The sequence below is a fragment of the Lygodium microphyllum genome, chromosome 5 (genome assembly GCF_053477565.2).
Source record: "Lygodium microphyllum isolate KBCC chromosome 5, Lygodium_microphyllum_v1.1.10, whole genome shotgun sequence".
Taxonomy (NCBI): domain Eukaryota; kingdom Viridiplantae; phylum Streptophyta; class Polypodiopsida; order Schizaeales; family Lygodiaceae; genus Lygodium; species Lygodium microphyllum.
In genome coordinates this window covers 77,723,524-77,751,058 of record NC_141139.1, presented here as the reverse complement: position 1 = coordinate 77,751,058, position 27,535 = coordinate 77,723,524, and the positions used below count along the sequence as shown (strand labels likewise).

General features: G+C 40.3%; 1 protein-coding gene across 1 annotated transcript in view; it reads left to right on the top strand.

Moving 5' to 3' along the window:
* LOC148036020 (Galactose oxidase/kelch repeat superfamily protein) overlaps window positions 1-27,535 on the top strand; it is a 148,477-nt gene that overhangs the window by 101,249 nt on the left and 19,693 nt on the right. Inside the window, exons 15-18 of the mRNA XM_087678035.1 lie at window positions 21-182; window positions 20,835-20,966; window positions 21,143-21,295; window positions 21,385-21,471. Coding sequence (XP_087534161.1) covers window positions 21-182; window positions 20,835-20,966; window positions 21,143-21,295; window positions 21,385-21,471 — 534 coding nt within the window. The remainder of the gene's footprint in view (window positions 1-20; window positions 183-20,834; window positions 20,967-21,142; window positions 21,296-21,384; window positions 21,472-27,535) is intronic.

The window sequence follows — 27,535 nt, the reverse complement described above, 5'->3', positions numbered from 1 at the left end:
TTGGGTGTGTGTTTTGTTAGGTGATCAGACCATGTGGACGGATTAATGCTTGTATGGTTGTTGGCAAAGATACATTGTATTTGTATGGTGGTATGATGGAAGCTGGAGATCAGGAGGTGACATTGGATGATCTTTTTTCATTGGACCTCAATAAACTAGATGAATGGAGATGCTTAATAGAGGTACTGCTGGATATATATATTTGGTGATCTTTATTAGCAGTCGTGATTGGTTCTGTTTGATTGATGTTTAGTTGTTCTATTGGTGTCTCTCAAGGAAGAACAAACTAGTGGGTGTTTCTCCCATACAAGAAATTATGCAAAAGTAGCATATTGTGGGCAGCCAGGTTGCAGAGTAGGGGAATCTAGATTGTCATGTTTAACCAAAGCTTCACTGCTTGCCAAAAGGTCCGACCCAAGCAGGAAAGCTCAAGACCCTTTGTTCATTTTGACCTGAGCTGTGATGAAATCTAGATGGACATAGCTAATGATCATGAGGTGTGACTGTGCGAGGATCTGCACCTCTCTACAGAATAGTAGAGCAGTCAATTGGCTTGATTCCAGGGACTTATTGCAACTGCATATGAGCTGCATACACTAATTTTATAGGTTAAACTGCAAAGGGGAAAATTTCTTCTCGCATCCCTAGTTTCATCTCCTTAAGTAGTCTCAAGTTTGGGAGAGAGTCATTGAGAAGATGATTGGAGGAATATATTAGGGTAGAAGTTCATTGGGGCACCTCTAGCTCTTGACATGGTGGCCATTGCACAAGCAGTGAAAGCTTTGACATTGAGCATGTAGTGGACAAGTATATAGGCTATGTGGTATAAGAGCAAGGTGAAACGAACAAGGTGCTATGTGAAACTTTCATTAAATTGAAAGTTTGCACCTTAGAATTGAGTTACATTGAAAGTTTTACCCAGTAAGCAGCTCACTTAGGGCAGTTAAGTTACTAAGGTGGTTCTAAGCTTAAGTTTGGTCCAATGAGGAGCTCACTTATGATTAATGATCAACTCATTTATTAGCCCTTAGTAAAAAACGTGATGTGATTAAGGAGTAGTTGGTTATTCATTTGGAAACTTGATCTCTTTCTCTCTCTTTGTCTTATATTTTTGGACTAGCCCAAGTTCGTAGAGCTGTAGCAACAAAAGGAGATACAAGCTTGCTACATCAAAACACATTCAAGTTCATGGGCACACTACAAATAGTACACATTAAAAACAACGGGTAAATTTCAGTCTGAGTACATTTCAAAACACGATAAAAATTGCATTAATCAACAAACGTATGGCATTTCAAAACACGAGTAAACGTGTGTTCACTTTTGCCAGAAATTGCGATTTAAGTTCGTGGGCACACTATAGATAGTACATATTAAAAACAACGGGTAAATTTCAGTCTGAGTACATTTCAAAACACGATAAAAATTGCATTAATCAACAAATGTATGGCATTTCAAAACACGAGTAAACGTGAGTTCACTTTGCCAAAGATTTCGAGGTAACTAGTCCGAACCACAACAACAAGCTCATTTCATAGACCATTGATAAAGCACAAAAGAATATAAATTCAGTATAACTAAGTGGAAAGACTCTATATCTTTGAGATGGAAGCAAATGGCTGCTTCTTGTTCTCAGAGTACTCCATGAGACAACAACTTTAAGGGCTTTGCTCATAGCTCGCTTTCTCTCTCTCTCTCTCTCTCTCTCTCTCTCTCATTCTTCTTTCTTTCTCTATATGTGTGTCTGTGTCTCTATATATTTGCTTTCCTTTGTTTGTTTATCCTAAGTTTTTACCTAGGGGATAGCAACACTTTGGGTCACAACCGGATTACAAGGATTGGTGTCTCATACTGCCAGCCCATACCATCCCTATGTACGGATGTGTCGGTCGATGGGTCAAGATTCCAAAAGTGGTGATCACAGAATGATGTGCACAATAGGGTCTTAAGTCCTATAAATAGGACTTGACTACTTTGATCTCGAAGTATCCTTAGTGTCTTTGCACTAAGTCACTTCATGACCACAGTGTCCAATGCTATTAGGATCTATCCATATATCCAAGGATATAACACTCTCCTCCTTATGAATGATTGTTGTCCTTAGTAATATCCTCAGCAACAAAGAAGTGGGAAAAACGACTCTTCAAGGAACGTAATGACTCTTGAGTAGTCTCTATCTTCGGGTGGTTTTCCACTTGCCAAATATTCAGGATAAACAATTCGATAGGATTGTTTAGTCTTATAGTTGAGAATTAATTCACATTCAAGTGGAATATATTGAGTAGTGGATAATCTAATTTTTAATTTTTGAAAATTGTTTGCTAGAAATGGTAGTGAACTTAGGGTCTTAGTCATTAACTATTTCATCTAGCAAACCATAAATTTTGTAAAGATAGTCAACAACGAGATTGGTCAACTTATGACTTTTCGTAGTCATCTTTGTGGGAATGGATCAAGCCTTTTTATTTCAATCAATCGACCATAGCCTGATTGCGTCATCAATGTGATTTGTATGGGATAATTATACTACAAAATTCATATAAACACTACACTTTTTATTGGAAATTTGCAAAGGATGTAACATTTCCAGTCGTTTGTGTTGTTCATCTTTGTTAAGTTAAACTACGATCACTTACACAAGTAAGACTTAACCAAAGTCTTGATATGTGGCCAATAAAATTAGCGAGTAATTAAGGCTAAAGTCTGATGTATGCCAAGATATTCCGCACTCGGTGTGTTATGATACTCATATAAAAATATTTTGCAGATCTTGATCGTCACTAAGCATAGACACTTTGCCTTGTTTAAAAGTAATCCATTACAAATGGAATACTTTTTTGCCATCTTTATCTTACTAGTCACCTTTCAGTCATCTGGACCACCAAAGCTTCTTGGGACACTAGGTCTCTCTTGAACTAATTGCCAAATCTTATCAAAGTGAAGATAATTTTGGCAATTTGAGAGAGAGAGAGAGAGAGAGAGAGAGAGAGAGAGAGAGAGAGAGAGAGAGAGAGAGAGAGAGAGAAATCAATTGAAATTTGAAAAAGGACAAGGTATTAACATCAAGGATAGAACTAAAAGTGTAGGCAATGATATTAGTTGTATCCTTTTGATAAAGAATCTCGAGGTCAAATTCTTGCATAAGCCCTACCCATCTCGCCTTATGGCCACAGAGATTGGCTAATCACAAGTGTATTTTAGTGAATGGTGAGTCTCATACAAATAATGACACTAAATTTTAGGTGCATGGGTTGCTTTTCTTGAGTGGTGTAAGTGTTTGACTATCTGTGAGCTTACGATTCTTACATGTGACATGTCAACGGTCCTAATAAAGAACAACATCATAGCATAATTACTCACATTTGTATAAACCTCAAAAGGTTTATTCAGATTGATAATCTGCAACATTGGTGTAGTAGTAACGAGCCGTTTCAATATTTGAAAACATTGATGAAGCTCACTAGTTGAATGAAATGGTGGGGTAACGTTTTTTTTTGCTTTGGATATTGTTAAGCAAATATGTTAAGGGCTCAACAATGTGAGCATAGTCCTTTATGAACTTTCAGAACAATCAAGTACAACTCTAACAAGATTTTAGTTTCGTTATGGTTCTTAGAATGGGCAAATCAAACCTTTTGAATATCAATACAAATGCCATCAATGGAGAAGACATTCATGCGAAAATTTGCAAACAATTGCTCTCGTCTTATGAGACATGAGAAGATATGCAAGTGGTTTGCATACTTCTCTATAAATAAATATGTCGTCGAGGAAAATAACTATTTAAGGGATTCCTCTACTTGTCATAGAGGGAGTACATTCATAAAGTCCTTGAGCGCTTCCACATGTAGGACGTGCAGCCTATTGGCTTTCCATTGCTTTCTTATGTGAAGGTATCACAGATCAATTGTCCGCAGACAGATGAGCAGAGGGTCGAGATGGCCAAGATTCCCTATGCTTCCGGAGTGGATAGTCTTATGTATACCATGGGAGCTTTCCAGGAGCAGGTGATAGCAGTCCAAGGTTCTTCTGGTGTAGATGATAGTCTACAAGAAGGGGCAATAGTCTGTCTGGTTGTCCTAAGCTATAGGTTACAACTTCCATGGCTGTTTGAGCAGGGCAGCAATAATTTTTTAGTGTTTCTCGTGATGAAACTCTAAAATTTCTCTCTCTATAGCATTCTCTTTCATGTCCCAGCTTTTTTACAGCCTTGCTCCAAAGATTATAACATTGAGATTACCAGAGGCTAAGAAATTTCAGATTTCTCTAGTGTAAACCAAAATCTGTAATAGAAATTAGGGTTTAGTAGCTGCTTTGGGTAGACTGTCGAAAATTGGAAGCTCCAAGACTTGGATTCAACAAGGTGAAGTTATTTTCAGTAGAGTTCAAGTGGAGGGACTAACAAATCAATGAATTCGGGGCGTTGACCATCTCCATCCAAGCAGGTGAAGGCCAATTGATTGTTTAAATCACGGGGCAAATGAGATTGAAGACTTGTTGGTTATTTTGGAGAGCAAGGGGAGTTGAAATATCAAAAGGGATTGGGAAAAGCCTATTGTATATCAACTTCTTCAATTAAGCTAAGGAAATATCGAAAGGGGCACCAGTTTTGGGGCCAACAAAGTTTTTGTTGTCTAAGATTATGAGTTGATTTGCATTTCTCAGTTCTGTAATAAATGTTACTGCTGTAACTAAGTTGTTATTAGGGAATTACTACCTATCCACGGAAGGAAGGTTGGTTTTAGTCTATACGTCAGGCGAAACACAGTTTTGGGGACATTCTTTGAAGCTATCTGTATTTGATGGTAGTTGGAGCTAAGATCAATTTTTGTGAAATATTGGGCATCAGAAAGTGGATCTATAAGGTTATCTATCCAAGGCAACATATATTTTTTCTTAACGATCATCTTATTGAGACCTTTGTAATCAACATAGAAGTACATTGTATCATCTATCTTTTTTGCAAGGACATGTGCACCCCATAGAGATTTATTAGATTCAGCAAACCCCTTATCTAGGTAGTCGTGAAGTTGTCTAGCTCTCGTGTTCTTCTCTTTCAGGCTAAATCGATAAGGTTGTTGAGAAATAAGACGGCTATTGGGCAACGTCTTGATCCTATGGTCTAATATAGTGCAAGAGAGCCAAAGTCCGTTGGGTAATTTGGACGGAAAGACATCAACGTACTCGTGTAGAATTAGATCGAAGTATTTAATTCTATATGAATTTACATCATCAATATTATTATTGAGAGAAATTGACCTATATTGGAAGATAGACGATTGAACTTTTTCAATAAAACAAACATAACTAACAACATATGCATCAACAAAACGTCTACTAAATTCTAAAGATGATATCATATGTATATTAATTTCAGTGATCTTGAATGGTGTAACCCTCGATCACATGAGAGTGAGCATTGAGTTCAAAAAACAGATGAGTTTTATAATCAATATACAAAGATAAATATTTATAAAAAAATCATGGCATGCTAATAATGACATTGATATGGTCAAAACTCATCAATCGGAAGTCCACAAGCTCATAGTGTTGTTGGATCGAAAGATCGAGCCTCGGCACCATTTGATCCTTGCAATCCATGGTTGGTCCTCCACATAATAGATATGATATGCTTGGTAAGGGGGTGTCATGTGGAGTTGAAGTTTATGCAGTAATCAAGAAAAAGGAAATTTATGAGAGGACCCATTATCGAAGAAAATTGTAACTGTTGAGGCATTAATACAACCAATGACTTTCCAAAGGTCATGCAGACCAAACACAATTTTATTTGTGGACCCATCATTACAACTAATCGTATTAACAAAGTAATCTTTTGGTAAAAATTCAGAAGAAATATGTGGAGCTTCTATAGTATTTACCAAAGACTTTGAAGTACGCTTTGCCTTTTTGTTTTGAGAACACTCTTTTTTAATGCGAAAGAGCCTTGTTTGATCGGTAGATAAAGCAACGGATCCTTAGAGTGACCCTCACTACGAGTTGCTTTGTGCTTACGATCCTTCTTCTTGGGCAACTCTAAATGTGATTGATGAGTTGCTGTTGGGAAAGAAAGATTATGAAGATGTAGACAATTCGATGGGCCCCGCTTGTCGATTGGTTGTCTCTACTCAGCCAAAGTATTATGAAATTTTTTGGTGTGTTTGTAGACATTTTCTTGTGAATGCAATGGATTGTGGAGCACCTCATTTTGGTAGTTTGATAGCAATTCCAAAAGACAACACATATAGAGTAATGCTTGAGGATCATCCAAAGCCTTCCTTTTGTGAACAAAATCTTTCCAAGGTCTTCTTTTCCATGTTGAGCTCAAATAATTTGTGAAAATTTTGAGTCCCATTATTGGTTATGAATCACTTTCAAAAAACGGATTGAAAAATTACGCATGTTTTTAGCTTGGGGTATAGCCGGCCACCAAGCATATGCCATCCCTTGTAACATAGTTTGTATTTGTCTAATACGTTGAGTGTCATTGAATTGATATAAATTAAAATAAGTTGTCTATTTGGCTAGCCATGAATCAATGTTGGTCTTGTCACATTTCTTCTTCTCCGCTTAAAGGCATTTGGTTGAAATTGAAGAGACAACATCCTCATTGTTGTGACACAAATGGAAAAGCAATTGCCATTGCATATCTTTAATTTGAGCTTGGAGAATTTCCACTAGTGACGTATCTCCATTAGATTTCATGGAAGAAGATCCATCGAGACGTTGCTCATGTGTGTGTGAGCTTGGGAGAAGCGAGACAGCATCCTGTATGTGTTGAGGTTTCGTGGGCAGCAACCGGTGTATCAAGAGAGTCCATGAGAAAGTCATGGTGTCGATTAAGAGAAAGAAGTATAGAGAGTGAAGAAGGTTTAGAGAGATGGAGAGATGCGAGAGTCCAAAGATGAGAGTGTGTGAGAGAGGAGAGTAGAGCATTACATAAAAGATCTGTATGAAATGTAGAATTGAGTCGTGTTTAAAAAAGAAAGCGGGTCTAGTTAACGAGAATGCTCAAGGGGGTAGTTTGAATAGTGCCTTAGACATTGAAATAAATTGGGAGAAAATGAACATTTAAAACGATCTTTCACAATCCTCCCAATTTAGCCAAACTATGTGGACACCCCTTTAATTGACACGCCAACTTAATCGATGGTTACCACTTGACAAATAAGTGCCAAAATACCCCCTTTCTAGACAACTAGTTGTCGTAGCTGTTGGATAGGATAGGTGAAGCTGCTCACTTAAATGCTTCCTAGCAAGCACCTTGCTCTATGTGCAACCAACTCACTCTTATGAAGCAAACTAGATCTTTGGAAGGAACCAATATGTGGATGGCAGATGAGCTCACACCCACCCAGCTCAAGAACATGAAGCAAGAATTGGCTAAAGTACATGAAGCCCGAAACCATGGAAAATGGGCTGTCTATAGAAGTGGTCAAGCTGTCATTGTAGAATTCTGGACACCCAAGGTAGAAGTGAAGTGACCATCTTAAAATGTTCAGAGGGATATTTTGACATAGTATATCCCTATTTTCTAATGATAGATGACCTTAAAGCTTAATTTTATGTTTATGTTACTTTTATTTTCCAATTAATTTTTTGACACCTGATTTAAAATGTACAAACGATGATTGATGTAGCTGATTTTGTTATTTAGGTCAATTTTGGCCTCCACAGGACGTTAATATATCTAACTTTCTTTCTTTCTCTCTGTTTGTGTGTGTGTGTGTGTGAATTTGTGAGCACATAAATATACTGCACTGGATATTACCAAAAAAAAAAAAGAGTGTGTGTGTGTGTGAATTTTGGTCTCCATAGGACGTTAATATATCTATTTCTTTTTTCATGAAGATAATTGAATTAAATGGCAATATTTACATCATATCATCAGGTTAGCTAAGAAAAATAGAACAAACACAAATCAAGGCGAAAGGCCTCTAGGACCATAACATAGAAATATCACACAGAAAGGACATCCGAAGTGGAGCGAACAATATCAAGCCAAGGAGCGACAATGTCAGGAAGAACCAAGTCAGTGATTTGATTGCAAGGTGGACATAGAAGGCATCCTTCCCATAATGCACGAACGAGCTGATATCCGTTGCTGAGTCACTGAGAACCATACACGGGAAATAAAACTCCAAATCTATTGAGCTATGGGGCAATATATGAAGAGATGAAGCAATGTCTCATCGCATGTAGTGCAAAATACACAATGACCACGAGAAATCTTACGAGCATGCAACACATCCCTATTTGGAAGGCCCCCAATAAGCAACCTCCATATGAAAACTTTACCTTGATAAGGAATCTTAGACTTCCAAAGTTGGAGAAATCTTTCATGCTACTTCTTTTTGCTGACCCCAATATGCCATATTTAATTGGTCTTTGTGACCCATCTCTTGACCTCGACATCTTATGATAGATGTGATTAGCTGATTTGTTCTCGAAATCATCAAGTAGCACAAACATCCAATCCCGCCAAGGAGACTAGAGCTATAAAGCAAGCAATGAAGAGTACCTCAGAAGCTGCTCCTATAAGGATGACTAAATGTCAGGATAGCCACGAGGCACCCGAAAGTACTGACAAATGGATCGAAAAGAATAAAGATGGGGCTACCTAGGAAGGACACTAACATGGAATGTTTGCAATCCTAAGCGAGCCATCCGATTAAACTTATCTCGTTGCAAGTTTATATATATCTCTTTCCTTTTTTTTGTGAAGATAATTGAATCAAGTAGTAAATATTTACATTAGACCATCAGGTCAATATAGAAATAACAGACATGAAGGAAATTCTACGAAGACTCTAACACAGAAAAGTCACATAGAAAGAACAGCTGGTGTGGAGCAAACAATGTCCAGCCAGGGAGCAATGATGTCAGGAAGAACCAAATCAGCAGACACCATAGAAGAGATCTACCACAACACTAAACCACGAATACGGGCCACATGACCATGAATGCCTGAAACTGAATAAAAAATGAAGGCATTCCGAGTATGCCACATGTCCATCTAAGGAAATGGAAATGGCAAGAATAATCTGAGCGCAAAGAGGTCATAGAATTCATCTTCCCCATAATCCATGAACGAGTTGATATTCGATGTTGAGTCGCCGAGAGCCACACACGGGAAACAAAAATCCAAATCTGTATTGCAATAGGGCAGGAGACAAAGAGATGAAGCAGCGCCTAATCACATGTAGTGCAGAATATACATCGACCAACAGAGATCTTGCAAGCACGCAGCACATCCTTAGTAGGGGGAGCCCCAATAAGCAGCCTCCACATGAACACTTTGCCATGATACGGAACCTTAGATTTCTAGAGCTGGAAAAATCTATCCTGCCACTTTTTTTTGCTATCCCAAATATGCCATACTTTATTAGCCTTACTCGTGACCCATCTCTTGGTCTCCACCGTCTGATGATATGTCTGATTAGCTAACCTTTTCTCGAAATCTTTTGAAATCACAAACATCCAATCACGCCAGGGAGACAATGGTTGGAACGCAGGCAAAGGACTGAACCTCGAAAGTTTATCCTGTATGGCTGACCAAATATCGTGATATTCTCTAGGCACCTGAAAATGCTGACGAATATGCCGAAAATAATAAAGATGGGCTGCCTAGGAATGACACCATCACGAACTGTCTGCAACCCCAAATGAGCCATCCGATTGAACTTGTCTCGCTGCAGATCTTTATCAAGCCAATCTAACAACTTGGAGGTAGCCAATACTTCACCTTGCAAGGAATTCTCCTCCTTACGAAAATCAGGAGGGTGCCAAACTGCAAAGCTTAACATTGCCTGGCAAGATGTGATTATAAGAGAAAGGAGAAAAGATTGGGAGATCTTAATAGATTTTGTGGAATTAAGCACATGCCACCAAGAAGCATGAATAACCGTGCTACCATGAGAAATGCATGTCATTTCTATAATTTTTTTTGCAATATTTGTCTAGGGATGACTTTCTACACATAATGCCTGGAGAAGAGCTAATCTCAAAGCAACCATATGAAAATTAACATCTAAAAGAGCTGCTTCCCCCATTCTTTTAGGTGTAGTCACATGCTGCCACGAAATCCACACCTGTCCCAAGCGATTGCCTTTCTTTTTCCATAACATGAATTGGATAGGCTGAACCAATTCCAAAAGAGACTTCTTGGTCCAAGGAAGCAATGGCAGGAAGAATGAAATCATGGTGATCATAATGCATTGTGCAACTTTAAGTCTCACATGGAGAGGCTAGCCTTGAGATTTCAAGTACATAAACCAATCATGCATACGGGATGCCATCAAATCCAACAAGGCACGGGGAGCTACCTCCACACCAATAGGATATCCCAAGTATTTGGTTATATTTCCCTTAGGAATCACAATACCATGCTAGTCCAAAGCCCGCAAATCATTTTTCGTACAAGAGAGCCGTGTAGATATCTAAGTATTAATATGAAGTCCAGATGCCATAGCAAAAAGATTCCACGCAACTATTGCCCGATTAACATTCGTGCGATTAGTCTTAAGGAACATAAAGGAATCATCTGTCAAAGATTGACCCACAATTTGGGCCCCATTGGGAAGAGACAAACCAACAATCTCACGTTGATCGATCAATTTATCCAACAATGAGAGCACCGGGTGAGTGACTAAAGCAAACAACAAAGGGATGAGAGAGTAGCCTTGCCAAAGAGACCGAGATAAGGCAATTTCATCAGTGATCCCTCCATTAAGTGCAATATGAGCCATTGCCCCTTGACTAATAGTGTCCACAAGAGAAACCAGACGTGGCCCAAAACCCATTGTGAACATTAGTTGCCTCAAAAAGGACTAGCTTACATGATCAAATGCCTTTTAAATATCAAGCTGAAGCATAACAACTTGCTAGCTTGAAGCTTTTGCATAGTAAATTCCCAGTTGAACATTCAGAATGTTGTGCATTTTTTTCCGGCCCTTGATAAAACCGTATGGACGTGGATGAACCAAATGGGAAATACTTTCTGCAATCTGTTGGCAGTGATTTTGGAGAAGATTTTATATAAAGAACCCATAACAGAGATGGGTCTCCATTGTTTCAAAGAGGTTGGAGAAGAAACCTTAGACAATAACTGAATGATTGCATTCTTCTAGTCTGAAGGCATGACATTAGAATTCCACACTTGTTGGCAGAGGCGAGCCAACAGATCCTTAAGGTGTTCAACATGGGCTGAAAACAACTCATTAGGAAGCCCATCCCAACCATGGCTTTTCCTTCGAGGCAAGTGGGACAACATCTCTCCCACTTCATCCTCCGAAATATTAGCCTCCATTAAATCAACCCGTTTTGGTAGAACCTGGTTACTAACCAGATCACAAATATATCTGCGGGCAGAGTGAACAACATCAGAAAAAGAATCTCTTGCAGGCCTAACAATGATTTATAAAAACTGAGACACACCACACCACCCCCCCGCCCCCCTCCCCCCTCGTAATTATAGTATATCAAATGACTAAAAGAGTACATAAGTCACACAAGCAAATGAGTATAAAAGTCACGACAAAGAAGTAGCTGAATTTGCCGTATGCCAAGAAACCAAGTCCTCATGGAAATAAGATCAGTGTGCTGAATAAGATCCAGCTGCCAATGTGGGAGATTCTTTAGCCTAGTAAGATGTCTTTGAATACTAGAAGCGGAATAAAAAACAAAAGCGTTTACGGTGATCCAATTGTTCCAATAGCTCCAAAATCAAGAAAACAAAACAAAATACTCATATATGGTTGTGCGAGAGTAGGGTTTTTTGGCCTAGCAAAGACCTAATTAAAAGGGCCTAGGGATGTGCCAACCACAACCCTTCAAATATTAGACAAGAGGGTCTAGATTTTGTAGGCCAAAGAGCATGAGAGAAATCGGTGGTGAGAGGATTCCGCATTGATGAGATAGAAAAAACAATTGCCATTGAAGATTCAGCATTTTGGAAGGGTGGAGGCAAAGGAAAGCCCACCAACGATCACATGCCAAAGGAGGACTTTACGTTTATGCAGAGTCTTGTTGAGGCAACCCTCTAGAACAATGGTTTCCGCCAAATGTGAGATTTATGCAAGCCCTTAACAGTATTGGCCTAATAACTAGCCAATGGTGATCTTTAATCATAAGATGATATACTTGGTTAGCTGAAGCCTTTTGAGGATTGAGGTGTAAGATCACAATCTTGCCATGGACAATTAGAATTAAGGGAAGGGAAGGGCTTCCTAGGCTGCAATACCATCAAAAGATAGTCCCACAGATCTTGATATCGAGGGATCCAAAACAGCTTCCTGTTAATACGCAAAGACATCACCCAACTGTGACTCACTAGAGTAGCACTAAGAACAAAAAACAAGCCTAGACGAGCTGCAGTAGCTCTTGAGGATTGTGTTTAGCTCCCTTGGTTGTTGTCCTTTATTGCTTCTGTATTCGAGGGATTGCGTTTTGCTCTCTTCAGAGTGCACATTCCTTTGAGATATTGCCTCATGATTAGCTAGGAAAGTAGAATCATCTCAGAGCTTCACTCCGTTGTATCAACTCATTCATTCAACATAATTTAATGATTATCACTCTCCATTCTTCTTCTTTTTCTTATGTGTTTTTGAGTTTCTTTGCCACAGTGTTTGCTATATACTTTGTATTTCTCCTTGCAAACCCTACCATTGGTTTTACATGTGGAATCGGTAACACTTTCTGATTCCAAAAAATTTATATTCTATTGTATTTATAGACATTAAACGACTTCATACGGCTTATGCCATATGGAAAAAGTTGATGGACACTTTATGAAAATACAACTCTAGTAAATCAAGTGCATCTCATGCGCAAGCTTGTAAACATGGACTTGGATGAGTCTAAGCCAGTATTGGAGCATTTAAGTGCTTTCATAGGGATTTTGAGTAAGTTGGAAAGACTCTAGTTTATAGCCTTTCAATGATAAATTGAAGGCTATTTTTTTGTTGATAACTTTGCTTGATCGCTTGGAGTCTTTGGTTGTTTCACTAGGCAACAACCCTGCTTTAACCTTTGATGGTGTTAGAGGCTCTATTCTCAATGAGGAGATTAGAAGAAAGTCCACTGGAGAAATTAGTCTATCATCTTAGAGGCAGGTTAGAAAAGAGGGGTAATGGAAGTAATAAAGGCAAACAGAGGAGTAAAAGCAAGGGCAAACAATAGGATGTTGTGTGTTGTCAATGTGGATGCAAAGGGTATAAAAAGCCTAATTGTCGGCACTGCAAGAAAGAGCAAGAAAAAAAGAAACAACAAGGAAAGAAAAAAAAGGATGACAAGAAAGATGATGACATCTCTCTCTCAAAAGAAGTTGCATCTAGTGTGGTCGTTGAAGAGCTCTTTGACACTGGAGAGATACTTGTTGCAGCCTCATGTAATGATGTAGATGCTATGGCAGCAATAGGTGATATGCAGATCATTAAAAATGAGGTAATTGATGCCTTATTTTCAGCTCGTGATGGGCTGTCCCAATCGTGGATAGTGGACAACGGTGCCTCTTTCCATGTTACTCTCTCTTTGGAGTCATTTTTCGGATACATTGCAGGTTGCCTAGGCAAGGTTTACTTGGGCAACAATTATGCATGTGAGATAGAGGGTGTAGGTACCATTCACTTGGTCCTTGAAAATGGCCAAGACCTGATTTTGTAGGATGTTAGATATATACATGCTGGCATAAAGAGATGTCTACTGTCAGTTGGGCAGCTTGATGCTAGAGGGTATTTTACTATCTTTGGTGATGGATCTTGGAAGATCCACAAAGGCTCTATGCTGATTGTTAAAGGTAGTAAAAAGGGAACTTTATACTATTTGCATTGTAAAGCATTACCTGGTAAGTTATTGGCTGTGGTTAAAGTTCATTCATAGATGGAACTTTGGCACAAAAGACTTGGCCATATGAGCCATAGAGGCCTTGAGGTTCTCTCCTCTTTAGGGGGATTTGATGTAAAAGTCTTTGGTCTCAACTTTTGTAATAATTGCATATATGGAAAACATGTGAAGTCTCCTTATTACTCTGGTGTTATAAGTCCAATGCTCGACTTAGTACACTCTGATGTGTGCACTATGCCTATTAATTCACATGGGGGTGTACGGTACTTTATCATTTTTATTGATGATTTCAATAAAAAGTCATGGGTGCATGTGTTAAAGAGCAAAAAGGAAGTGTTGGATGCCTTTAAAAGGTTTTATGCTTTTGTTGCCACACAAAAAGGGCTTAAGTTAAAAGCTATAAGAATGGATAATGGGGGGAGTATGTTTCTAATGAGCTCAAAAAGTTTTGTGAGATGCATGGCATTAAGAGGGAGTTGATAGCCCCTTACAATCCTACATCAAATGGCATGGTTGAAAGATATAATCTCACACTTTGTGAGAGAGTTAGATGCATGCTGTCCATAGCTAATCTTCCGTAGCAGTTTTGGGGAGAGGCTCTTAAAACTACAGTTCATGTGTGCAATCGTCGCTCTTCCAATGGTGCATTGGAAAATGGCATTCCTAAAGAGGTTTGGTCTAGCAAACCTACTTCATATGACCATTTGGGTGTCTTTGGTTGTGATGCTTTTGTTCAAATTCTTTTAAATCAAAGGACTAAAATAGACATGAAATCCATCAAGGGCATCTTCATGGGATATGGAGATGAGGGAGAGATGGGTTATAGAGTTTGGTTTCCTCAAGATAGTAAGATAGTACATAGTCGAGATGTAGTATTTAATGAGGCAAAGTTGAAAAATGCTACATAGTGATCTTGACAAAAAGGTGGTCAAATTTCAACATGAACAGCCAACCATTCAGCAACCATTAGTTGAAGATTCTGCCCCTTTTGATGCTGAAAATGAGTAGCAAGCTATTGTGCTACAGCTAGAATATAATTGACAGAAAATAGATGCACATGATGGAATAGGACAGCAGGAAGAACATGCTGAAAACAGGTTATAGCAGCAAGAAAATGCTGAAAATCAGTCACTAGGTGATAGTGTGCATATTCTTGAGGATGTAGGTCCATTGCCTATCAATACAGATCATTGGGTAAGAAGGTCTACACGTGTCAGAAGGCAGCCACAGAGGTTTCAGCCATATTTGGACTGCATTTTATTGATTGATGAAGGTGAGCCTTTGACATTTAGAGAGGCAAGGTCATATGAAAAGAAGAGAAAGTGGGAGCTTGCTATGCAAGAAGAGATAAAGTCTCTGTATGCGAATAACACATGGAAGCTTGTACCTTTGCCTAAGGATAGGAAAGCTAATCCTAATAAATGGATTTATAAGGTGAAATAAAATGATGGGAAGCCCAAATAAAAGGCACATTTGGTTGCTAAGGGCTATATACAGAAGGAAGGCATAGACTTCCAAGAGGTTTTCCCACTGGTGGTAAAGATGACTATGCTTCCTATTTTGTGTGCTCTCATTGTGGTGACTTGGATGAAGAGCTGTACATGAAACAGTCCGAAGGTTTTACTATTCCAGGGAAAGATCATTTAGTCTGTAAGCTAAAACACAATTTCTATGGGTTGAAATGAGCCCCTAGACAATGATATAAAAAGTTCGATAGTTTTATGCTTAGCCATGGATTCAAACGCAGTCATGCTGAATACTGCTTATACACTAAGAGGGTTGATGATGGAAGCCTTATTGTGTTGGTCTTATATGTGGATGAGATGTTGATTGCATGAAAGCATAAGAGTACTCTATATGCTCTACAAAGACAGTTGAATTCAATCTTCTCAATGAAAGATTTGGGAGCATTTGAACACATTTTGGGCATGTGCATTAAAAGAGATAGAGTGCAGCACTTCTTGTTTTTCTCACAAGACAAATACATCAGCAAAGTACTAGATAGATTTAATATGGTTGATGTTAAGCCTCGTGGTGTGTTGTTACCACCACGTACAAAGCTTAGCAAAGTCGATTGTCCAAAAGATGATGCCGTTGCTACTGCTATGAAGGACATACCTTATGCATGAGCTTGTGGTTCTTTGATGTACGCCATGGTTGCAACTCGTCGTGTCATTGCTCATGCAGTGGGAGTTGTTAGTAGATTATAACCTGGGCAAAACCACATTGGGAAGTAGTGAAATGTATCTTTAGATACTTAAACGGTACATAAGACAAGTGTATATGCTATGGAGGGTATACCAGAGTTGCAATGCCTTTATCCTTATCTTGGCTTTGTGAAGATGTACCTTCCCCTAGGTAACCCTTTTCATAATGATCTTCATGGCCACACTTGGTACACAAAAAGACATAATCCTTTCTCTTCTATTCATTTGGGCAAAACCTAGCCACATGGCTAGGTTGCTCACATCTCCCACAAACCACACTTGTTTCTATGTTATTATTCCTTTTAAAATTAGGATTTCTATACGATGAAGGTCTCCTCTCATTTCCAAAATATCCTCCTCGTCCTTGGTTGACACTAGAAAATCTATTAGTAGGTATGTCTTTACTTTGGGTGGTGGGGCTATTTCTTGGTATTCAAGGCTATAGAAAATTGTAGCAATGAGTATTACAGAGGCTGAATATATTTCAGCCACAGAAGCTTCTAAGGAAGCTATTTGGCTTGGCCGTTTGGTCAAGGATTTTGGTCTTTCTTCACATACTCCAGTGCTTAGTTGTGATAGCCAGAGTGAAGTATATCTAGCTAAGATTGCCATGTTCCATGCATGTACCAAATACATAGATGTTTGGTATCACTTCATTCGACAGGTCTTGGATGATGGTCTTCTCACACTAACTAATGTTAAAACCCAAGATAACCTTGTAGCAGATGTTCTCACTAAGAGTCTTGCAAAGGCTCAGCATGAGCATCGCATTCGATTAGTGGGAGTTGGCTAGCTTAAGGGTATCACTTCGGGCCTTTAAGTAGGAGGTTGTTGGGTGTAAAGTCCTATTAATCTCCATGTGTATAAACTTACGAGTATGAATACACATATAAATATATTTTTATTCTTTGTGTACCGTTGTCGTGCCATTACGTGGACACAGTGTGAAAAACTCTTGAGTGCATCATCATCTGACTTTCTTATTGATGTAGAGAGTTAATGTGAACCGAGTCATTAGTGCTAGTGTCCGTGGCATGGACGGTTCAAAAATACTAGATTTTTAGATAATTTTAGCATATTTTCAATATTTTGGATATTATTTATTGTAAAAATCCTAAAAAGTTAGGAAAGCTTCTAGATTAGGATGGTATGCAAAAAGCAAGTTGCTTTTTCAGCCAATTTTGGATTTTTCATAAAAATGAAAGATTTTGAAGTGAAAGGAGGAGTTAACCGGGAGATTCTGGAGTAGGTGTCCTGGAGTTTTACCCCCCTTTTGAAGCCAACGGAGCCATCAGATTTGGGTTCCAAGCAGTAGAGAGGAAGCTGCCGCTTGGATGCACGTTTTTGGTCTACAAGGGAGCTCCAGGAGATCTAATGCTTGGAGATTGCTGCTGAGTAGTGCCAGACAAGGGATTTCAGGTTCTACAATACATATTGATTCGATTCATTGTGCTTTGTCTTTATCGTGTTTACCTTTTGTCTATTTTTTTTCTTCTCTTCCATCTCCTATCTCTACTTCTATCTCTGATCCTCGGTGGATACGACCTTTTGACAAAAACCCCTCCGGCATTGTAACACACTGGTACACTCATCATGGATTCCCTCACTCTCTCTTAGCTCTACTCATGCTCCATTCGTGTCTTGCACTTTGTTGCACTTTGACACAATACTGGGCAATAGGGTATCGAAGTAATGCTGAGTTGTGAAGAAAAGGACAATCAATTGTAGAGGGAGTGAAACATAGCTATGTTGAAATGAAGGATATGTTCAAATCTTTGAGATGGTTGTTGTAAAGTCAACTACCGGTGGGTGACAACCCTTCAGGAGTGAAGAAAACACAAAAACAAAGGTATATGATGTAGGGTTGATAAAGAGGTGTAGTCTAATGATGATGCCGGGTGAGAAGGGCTCACGCTAGATGATGTAAGTTGCAAAATGCTAGGTGGATATGATGTAGAAGCCACAAACCGATGTTCTCCTCGCGGGGTGTGAATGGCAGTGGTGGAGAGGATAGAAAAAGGAGAGAAGAATATGGAAGAGAATGACAACGTGTTGTAGGATGAATGAGGGAAGTTAGTGTCGTATTTATAGGTGGCGCCTTGACTCTCTCAACGGGCATCCCAAAAGCCTTTTTGGGGCTGTAAATGGAAACCAAAAATAGGAATGGAGGGGGAAAAATGTATTAAATGACTTGTTTTCTCAATAGGGCTATCTTGAATGTAGAAACTCACATGGTTGCTCTTCGTTGGCCTCTCTTTCATGCTATGTGCAGCACTGATTGACACCCCTTGGTTTCTTATTACTTGTTCCTTCCTAGGAGATTGGGGTGTGGTGTGCGGTAATATGAGCATTCAAGGCTCTTGGTGGCATATTCTTAATGTTGATGCCCCTTTCTCATCATCTTCCTCTAGAGCTGCATTTTGTGCATATATGGTATGTTTTGTACAATACTATATCATACATTTGTTTCGTATAGTATTGTACGGTTTGCGTGCGTTCAAAATGTATTTATTAAAAAAGACATTGAAAATGTTTGTTGATGCATTTTTTGGGGTTGTTACACATTCAAACTTCTCTCCTTTTACATTCCTTGCTCTTTCATACTCCTTTCTCTTCTCTTCTCCCTCACCTGAGTGCTCATAAAGAGGCAGCCCCCCTCCCCTCGCCTGACCAGAGAAATCAGCCTCCATCTTCAACAATTTGCCTCTCTTTAGCTCAACTGTCAAGCCATTATCTCCTTCAATCACCCTACTCTCTCTCTCCGTCTCCGTCTCCTTCTTTCTCTCCCTTTTACTCATCTTCTCTTCCTTCTACCCCTAGGGCTTATCCCTCTTGCTCTGCCTCTCTCTCTCTCTCTCTCTCTCTCTCTCTCTCTCTCTCTCTCACCTTCTCTTCCTCTCCTCTCCCTCTCCCTCTCCCTCTCCCTCTCCCTCTCTCTCACTTTCAAGTTTCATTCATACATATTACATTCTTTTCCTCTTCCTCTCCCTTTCCCAAATCCCTCTCCTCATTTCTCCTCATTGTTCTCCACAATGCCTAGGCCTCTTCATGATCTATCTTTAAGTTGCACATTTTATGTGTGTAGGCTGATTTTACATATTATGCTATATGTAAAACATCCAGGGCATTGAACTAGGTACAACCTATAGATCTTAGGTATCAATAGGTGAGATGACAACGTGATGCCAACCACCCCTTTGAAGGGAAGAGGAAGAAGGAAATGAATTTTCGCCAAGATGTGTGAAGGGTCGCATGATGGGTAGGGACCCCCTCTAAAACTGGAGGGAGTAAAGGTTGATGATGACAATCTCTGCTAGAGTGATTGTTCTTGCCATAGGAGCACCCAGTGGTTCATGATTTTGTCTTCGGAGAAGCCATAGCACTGGTGTCCCCCAAATGGCACAAGGAAAATAAAGTTTTTCGATTGTGAGAGTGTTGCCCTTCCAACAAGCTCGCTTCATCTTCATTGATAAAGAGGATCTTTAGCTCTATGAGCACCTTGAAACTCAGAAACAGAGAAGAAGAAGAAGAGTGAAGAATGATAATCGTTGAATCATACTGAATGAATGAAGCTGATAGAGTGGAGCAAATGTTGGAGTGCCTTCGCGTTAAGTTACTTGATGATGGCAATGATTGATGCTACTAGCACCCATCTGGATGTCCAAGGATATAACATTAATGAAGTCGCCTTCAGCTGTTGCAGAATCTTTGGGATAGGTTGTGGCAGGCTGGATATCTTGTTGCAGCACTCCAGACAACCCAACGAATTGAGATATGCTCATGTAGGGGTGTGGACAACAGTGGAGAGTTCTAAGGAACAATGATCTGATGAAGAATGAAATTGAGAGTATTAAAAATGCCCACAACATGTCCTATATATAGGGGGTTATGGAGCATTTGTCCTAGTGTGTGAAATAATTACCAATAAATATGAATAAAGCCTGTAACATGGACGGTTTTTGGGGACGGAAATGAGTCCTCAAGTTGATTTTTTGTGGCATAATTAGCACTAAGTGACATGTGGGACAATAGCTTGAGTCATGGAGTGGACAGCAACATTTGGATATGAGAATTTTTAGGGGAGTTGCTCCTTCCGAAATGCTGGTCAAAATTTGATCTTGATTCTCGCAGCAGGCTTCACATAGTTACAATGGACCAAGAGGCACTGCTACATATGGGACCTGATTGTCAGTGTTATTTCTTGCTTGATTTGACTACAAGATTTTGTCATTCAATTGTTTTGGATGTCATTTCTCTAGCAAAGGCTCTCCAGGATCTGGAAAGAAATTATTCACTCTTTCTGCAGGAGATTGGAGAGTGTGCAAGGTAACTCTGAGTCAGTTTTTCCATTTTGGGTGGCATATGATTTGGCATTACTGCCAACTGGACCGGCTATTGACTCAGTCCTTGTATTAGCTTTCCTATTCTGTAATGTATATTTCTTGACCTATACATGGCTTATTTTGTTTTTTGGCCTTGGAAATTTTTTTCCGAGGGGTTTTTAGCATTTTTCTCCTTTTTTTTGCCTGTGTGGCACAGGGGGCCTGCAGGTGTTTTTTTTGGGGGGGGGGGTACACACGAAGGCTGCAAGGTTGATTAATTTTGGGATTTATGGTGAAATATGACCATTTACTTTAAGAAATCTGGTCTTTCCAAATCCTCACAGTAACTTCTCTATGCAATGTAGTCTTTACACACTCATCATATAAATGCATACATAGTATCTAGCTGTCTCTTTTTCAATAGCTCTGTAAAGTATTAGGCTCACCGATGGTTCCATTGTCACAGGCATCAAAAGCTGAGTGGGTGGAACCTAGTGATGAGGATGATGATGAAGATGATGATAACACAGACACTGAAAACGGTCTAGATAGTGATGATGAAAAAAGTGACATTGAGATGGATGAGGAGTCTGAACAGGTTTGTGAAAGTTCCTTTTCAGAACATCGCACGAGTATGCTCCCTAGTTTACCAGTTGGATTAGTGTGCCTTATTACTAATAGCTGTCTGATTCTTTGAATCTTGTTCTGTTTGTAAATGCAAAGAGAATGCTAATTACTCTCTGGTTTGCATGTCCTACCATCTTGGATACATAGCCAGAAGGAAAATCAAAAGTTTTAACTGCAGCAGAAGAAACAGCAGCTCTTTTCAGAGGAGAAGGAAAGAAAATGTCACGTAAAGATAGGAAAATGAAGATAGAGAAGCTACGTGCTGAGCTTGGACTCGCAGACTTGCAACGCACTCCAAAGGTCTGTTTACTTGCAGGAGGTGTTCTTGTAGTTTTCACGGGTTTAGTAGAACACAAAATGTAGCTTATATCATCCCAATCATTATTCAGGCTGGGGAAACTTTGAGAGACTTCTTTTCACGGACAAGTATGTACTGGCAAATGGCAGCTTATGAGCATACACAGCATACTGGGAAGGTAACTTTCAACCTCTTCATTACAAAGCTCATTCATCGGTTCTCAATCAGAATTGCACCTCAAGAGAGCTGAATTTTCATTCTTTTAAAAGGTTTTTGCTGTCTTTCATTGTTAGAAAGTTGCATATGGAGCATTATATCTTCTTTAGTTCATCCTGGATAGGGGGTAACTTAATGGGCTAGTAAATTGGAGTGACTAAAAAGCCACGGGAAAAGCTGATACTCATATGTCTTTCACCTTCTTCAGGCAGGATAAGGTTTTATGAGAAATGAATGAAGGATCGCATTCACGCCATGTTCAATTACAGAGAGCATTTTTAGCAGGAGTGGATCAATAGGAATATTTGAAATATGGAATGATTTAAGATTGGGGTTTCACCTGTTCTCTCTTGTAAATATGATAAGCTTTTCTGAGAGACTAGTGAAAGATATTGTTCATGATATTTTTTAAGTATAGATTGCATTTCCACCCGGAATTAAGATTATAAGAGTTAAAATGGACTGATAGAGGCTATCTTGTTGTTAGAGGATGGTTCCTAGGACAATCGACAGGAAAGGTGTTGTGTTTGGATCAGGAGTCTTTCTGAACTCCAAGCAAGATTTTCTGAGCAAACTTAATAACTGAGGGAAACTTTAAAACTGTATGATTGAAGCTTTGAGTCAGGTGGATCTTGGACTTAACTAGAAGTGCCAACACAAGAGAAGCTTTTTGCCAATCTTCATGATGTGTCACTTAGGTTTAGGGCATATATTTCATCCACTTAGGTATAGGCTTTGGATATGATCACTTAAGGTTTAGGGAAAATATGATCTACTTAGCTGTAGGCTTAGGACTGGACCATGAGTTTGGTGGCAACACTCACCTCGACTCCTTTCCCCCACATCTTTCTATCGAAAAACCAAGTCTGAAAGTATCTAGAAAGGAAATGACAGAATGAGGCACATTTAGACACAGCTTTTTGAGGTTAAAAATGGGAAGATAATACATTCCTTCCACACTAAGGACTAACTCAACTTCCTTCCACACTAAAGACAAACTCAACAAAGGTCTGCATATCCTAGGAACCACAGGCACCTTCATAATAGTACCCAAGTTTGATAACAAAGGGCATAAATTAGAGTAAAATTCCTCACTTCTCACCCAAATAGGATATTCTTATGGAAGGATAGCATGAACCATCCAAAAACATTAGGACTATACTTCATAATGAGTTAGAGAATTCTACCAAACGTGTGAATTCATCCAAATAGGAGTCCAGTTGTGAAGTCTCACCCTATGTCTAGAGGGCTGTCCTTCCGTTTAGGAATGTGCAAGTACACATTTGGGTTCAGGAAGAGGACATGCAAAAGCATATTAACAACTCATATGGCATATGACCAACTTTATCATACTATTTTTATCCAAGTATCAATGGTTGTTGGATGCCATGTTATCATAACAGTTACTAGAGATAGCCAAGTGGTTCAGTATTTTGTATAGATGAATCTCACTTAGCTTATCTAATTCATCCTTTTACCAGTTTGGCATGAGTCTAATTCATTGAATATCTTTGTTGTTGAATCGGTTTCAATTTGTCATATTAACTCAGTGCTGGTGGAAGGGAGGATCTATTTCAAAAAACTGGTCCCTGCACTCAAAAACACACTATTTGATAGTCTTTCATGTCAAATTACCTTCAGAAAACAGATCATCAAAGAGGGTCTCATATAAGAGCATAGATGGGAAGAAAGTAACCTAGAAGAGGTTGCATCGGTGTGGCCTGTCAAGTTGTTTTTGTTTTTTGTTTTTTGTTTTTTTTTGGGGGTTGGGGGGGGGTGTTTTGCTAGGGGTGTTGGTAGGACCTCCTTGCATGTGGGCATGCCCTCCCTAGATACATCACTATGTGCACTTTGAGCTCTTTGTGTTGATGCATCGCTAGCCACTCAAACATGTGGAATACAAGCTTACATACAAAAAAGGAAAAGGGGGCGGCGGGGAGCTTTAAGAGGCCGTGGGGAGGAAGGGGAGAATAGGCCTCATTGATTTTCTTGTATCTATATAGCAATTAATCATGGCCCAATTAGATTCTCAATGTGAAGGTCAAACTTGATCATGCATGGGTATCTATATAGAAAATGGTATTAGTACTGAAACATTTGCATAAGATCCTCAATATGAAGGTAGGACTTCAGCATGCATGGGTATCTATATAGGAATTGGTCATGGCACAATTAGATATAGAGAAAGTTGATTAGGAATTGGTCATGGCACAATTAGATATAGAGAAAGTTGATGATCATGTCAGTTGGTGTTAATAATGTTAGTTGGCCGTTGCTGTTGGATGACTAATGTCGTTAGTAAACTTATTGAGGGTATGTTGGAAAAATTCAGAATTATGGAGATCGAACTCAGCACAAATAATATTGAGAAATCAACAAATTATTGTGTGACATCAATGATAGAAAGAATGCACAAGAATTGGACTACAAGCAATTTTTTTCCTCTGATCTTCATTCATCTTCATCTAATATGAAAATTACATTGCATTTACGTCCTATTTTCAATTAATTAAATAATGTCCCTTATCATCATAGTAAGGTTATTTACCCTTTGGGTAACTTTCACCAAGTATATAATGCTTGAGCAATATGGGTATAAATCAATAAGGTTTTAATAAATACAATAAATTGCCACAATAAAATCCATTCAAAAGAATCATTACATCTTGTTGATGATGAAGAAAATGCTTGATCATTAAATCCTTCAATTTTCTCTAGTTAATGATCAGCTTGTTTTCTATGACGCCCATCATAGATTTGAAAAACTCAAACTTAGCTTTGCCAAGTGGCTTGGTGAGAATATTTGCAACTAGTGTGACGAGCATAGATCCAGACTTTAATACCCAAGCAATAGTGCGACGAGCATAGATCATGTCAAATTCCTTTCACAAGGTTGCCTTAGTTTGTTGAATATGCTCATCCACATAATTAAGAATCAGAATAATATCATCTCCTTGTGCCAAATATAGAGATTGGGATAAAAAACACTATGAGTGAGACCTGTTTTGAAAAGATAAGAATTGGTTCTTAAATACCAATCTCTAGGAGCTTGCATGAGTCCATATAGAGTCTTTGTGGATTTGCACACCCAAGATTCTTTGCCTTTTACAATATACCCCTCTGGTTGTGCCACATACACCACCTCATCAAGATAGCCATTAAGAAAATCACATCCATTTGACAAATATCCCATCCATAATAGTGTGCAATTGCTAAAGCAGCCCCAATAGTATTCGTTTTGACAAATGAAGAAAAAGTTTGGACTCTCATCGATGTCAGTACCTTGATTTTGGATGTATCGCTTTGTAACCAGCCTAGCCTTGTGTTTTTCCACACTTCCCTTGACTTTGAACTTTAGCTCATACAACCATTTAGTGCCCGTTGTTTGCTTGCCCTTTGGTAAAGGTAGTAGCTTCAACGCATTGTTCTTTATAATCCACTTATACTCTCCATCCAAAAACTTGGGCTCTTCATTAGATTAAACTTTAGACATCAAAGCAAAATTGACATACCTCTTTGACTTTGTTTCATGTAACACTCTTTGGGTAGATTGCCCATCACTTTCAGTTTGCTAATCAACTTTGTTGTCTTCAGTAGTCTTCAAATACCATTTTTGGAAGACTTTTTCCCTCCTTTGGAGGTGGCACTAATTGAATATTTGTTGATGTAATTTGAGGTGTTAATTCCATTGGATTGCTGCCATTCCAAGTTTGTTAGGGGTTGAGAGAGGCTAAGAATCGAGTCGGCGAAGCAATGGCGGATCTGGCTCTCCCTTGACCAAGTGACGTGCGTCCTGCGTTGTGGGAGACCTCAGACCTGCGCGCGGTTCATTCTACCTTGATGTCAACATTGAGCCATGCCCTTGACTTTTTGCCCTCCCAACTTGTAAGTACCCTGCCAACCTGCACAGCCTACTAGTGTGCGACCTATCGTTCTAGATTGCCTTGCTGAGAGAGAGAGAGAGAGAGAGAGAGAGAGAGAGCCGTTGCCTGTTCGCTTTACCTGTGCCCCGTTGACGCCTGGACCTGCTCCCTGTTGACGCCTGGACCTGCGCCGTCGCCTGCTGCACACCAGGTCGCCTGGACCTGCGTCGTCGCCTGCTGCACACCAGGACGCCTGCACACTAGGTCGCCTGTTGCACACTAGGTCGCCTGCAAAGAGCATCTTGTGGTGATACGCCTGGAGAGAGAGAGAGCGGGAGAGAGAGAGGGTCAGTCCTGCTTCGAGATCAGATTGTGATATACGATGGTTGGTTTGGATCTGGATTTCATAGACCAAACGGTGGCAGCACTTGGCCCGGATTTTGATGCTGAGGAACCTGAGGATATGATTTCGTGCAACGAAGAGATGCCCCCTGGTCCCGACATCCAGCCTGCGGGTAAACGTACCAAGCATACTTCGGAAGAGATCGGTGTTCATCAGGATCGTTCTTATGCTCAGGTTGCTTCGGATTCTGTGGACTCTCAGGATGTTGATTGGGAGTATTTGCTGGAATTTGCCAACACTTTTCTTGGCGATTATGTTCAACATAATCAGGAAGTCTTTTCTGACTCTGCACCTGATGATGTTCTGGATCCACTGGCGTCACGTTTCCTGCGCGCGACATCCGCCTGAAGAGAGAGCCGTTGCCTGTTCGCTTTACCTGCGCCCCGTTGACGCATGGACCTGCGCCATCGCCTGCTGCACACCAGGTCGCCTGGACCTGCGTCGTCGCCTGCTGCACACCAGGACGCCTGGACCTGCGCTGTCGCCTGTTGCACACTAGGTCGCCTGGACCTGCGCCACCTATCCCAAAACCCGGTACGCTCTCGCTATTGTCCCGTCTGCCCTACGTAAGGTCTGCTGCCGGTGGGTGCCTGCAAAGAGCATCTTGTGGTGATACGCGTGGAGAGAGAGAGAGAGCGGGAGAGAGAGAGGGTCAGTCCTGCTTCGAGATCAGATCGTGATATACGATGGTTGGTTTGGATCTGGATTTCATAGACCAAACGGTGGCAGCACTTGGCCCGGATTCTGATGCTGAGGAACCTGAGGATATGATTCCGTGCAACGAAGAGATGCCCCTTGGTCCCGACATCCAGCCTGCGGGTAAACGTACCAAGCATACTTCGGAAGAGATCGGTGTTCATCAGGATCGTTCTTATGCTCAGGTTGCTTCGGATTCTGTGGACTCTCAGGATGTTGATTGGGAGTATTTGTTGGAATTTGCCAACACTTTGCTTGGCGATTATGTTCAACATAATCAGGAAGTCTTTTCTGACTCTGCACCTGATGATGTTCTGGATCCACTGGCGTCACGTTTCCTGCGCGCGACATCCGCCTGAAGAGAGAGCCGTTGCCTGTTCGCTTTACCTGCGCCCCGTTGACGCCTGGACTTGCGCCGTCGCCTGCTGCACACCAGGTCGCCTGGATCTGCGTCGTCGCCTGCTGCACACCAGGACGCCTGGACTTGCGTTGTCGCCTGTTGCACACTAGGTCGCCTGGACTTGCACCACCTATCCCGAAACCCGGTACGCTCTCGCTGTTGTCCCGTCTGCCCTACGTAAGGTCTGCTGCCGGTGGGTGCCTGCAAAGAGCATCTTGTGGTGATACGCGTGGAGAGAGAGAGAGCGGGAGAGAGAGAGGGTCAGTCCTGCTTCGAGATCAAAGCGTGATATACGATGGCTGGTTTGGATTTGGATTTCATAGACCAAACGGTGGCAGCACTTGGCCCGGATTCTGATGCTGAGGAACCTGAGAATATGATTCCGTGCAACGAAGAGATGCCCCCTGGTCCCGACATCCAGCCTGCGGGTAAACGTACCAAGCATACTTCGGAAGAGATCGGTGTTCATCAGGATCGTTCTTATGCTCAGGTTGCTTCGGATTCTGTGGACTCTGAGGATGTTGATTGGGAGCATTTGCTGGAATTTGCCAACACTTTGCTTGGCGATTATGTTCAACATAATCAGGAAGTCTTTTCTGACTCTGCACTTGATGATGTTCTGGAAGCCACTGTGGACCCAAAAACTGTCCTACGTTCCTTTTCG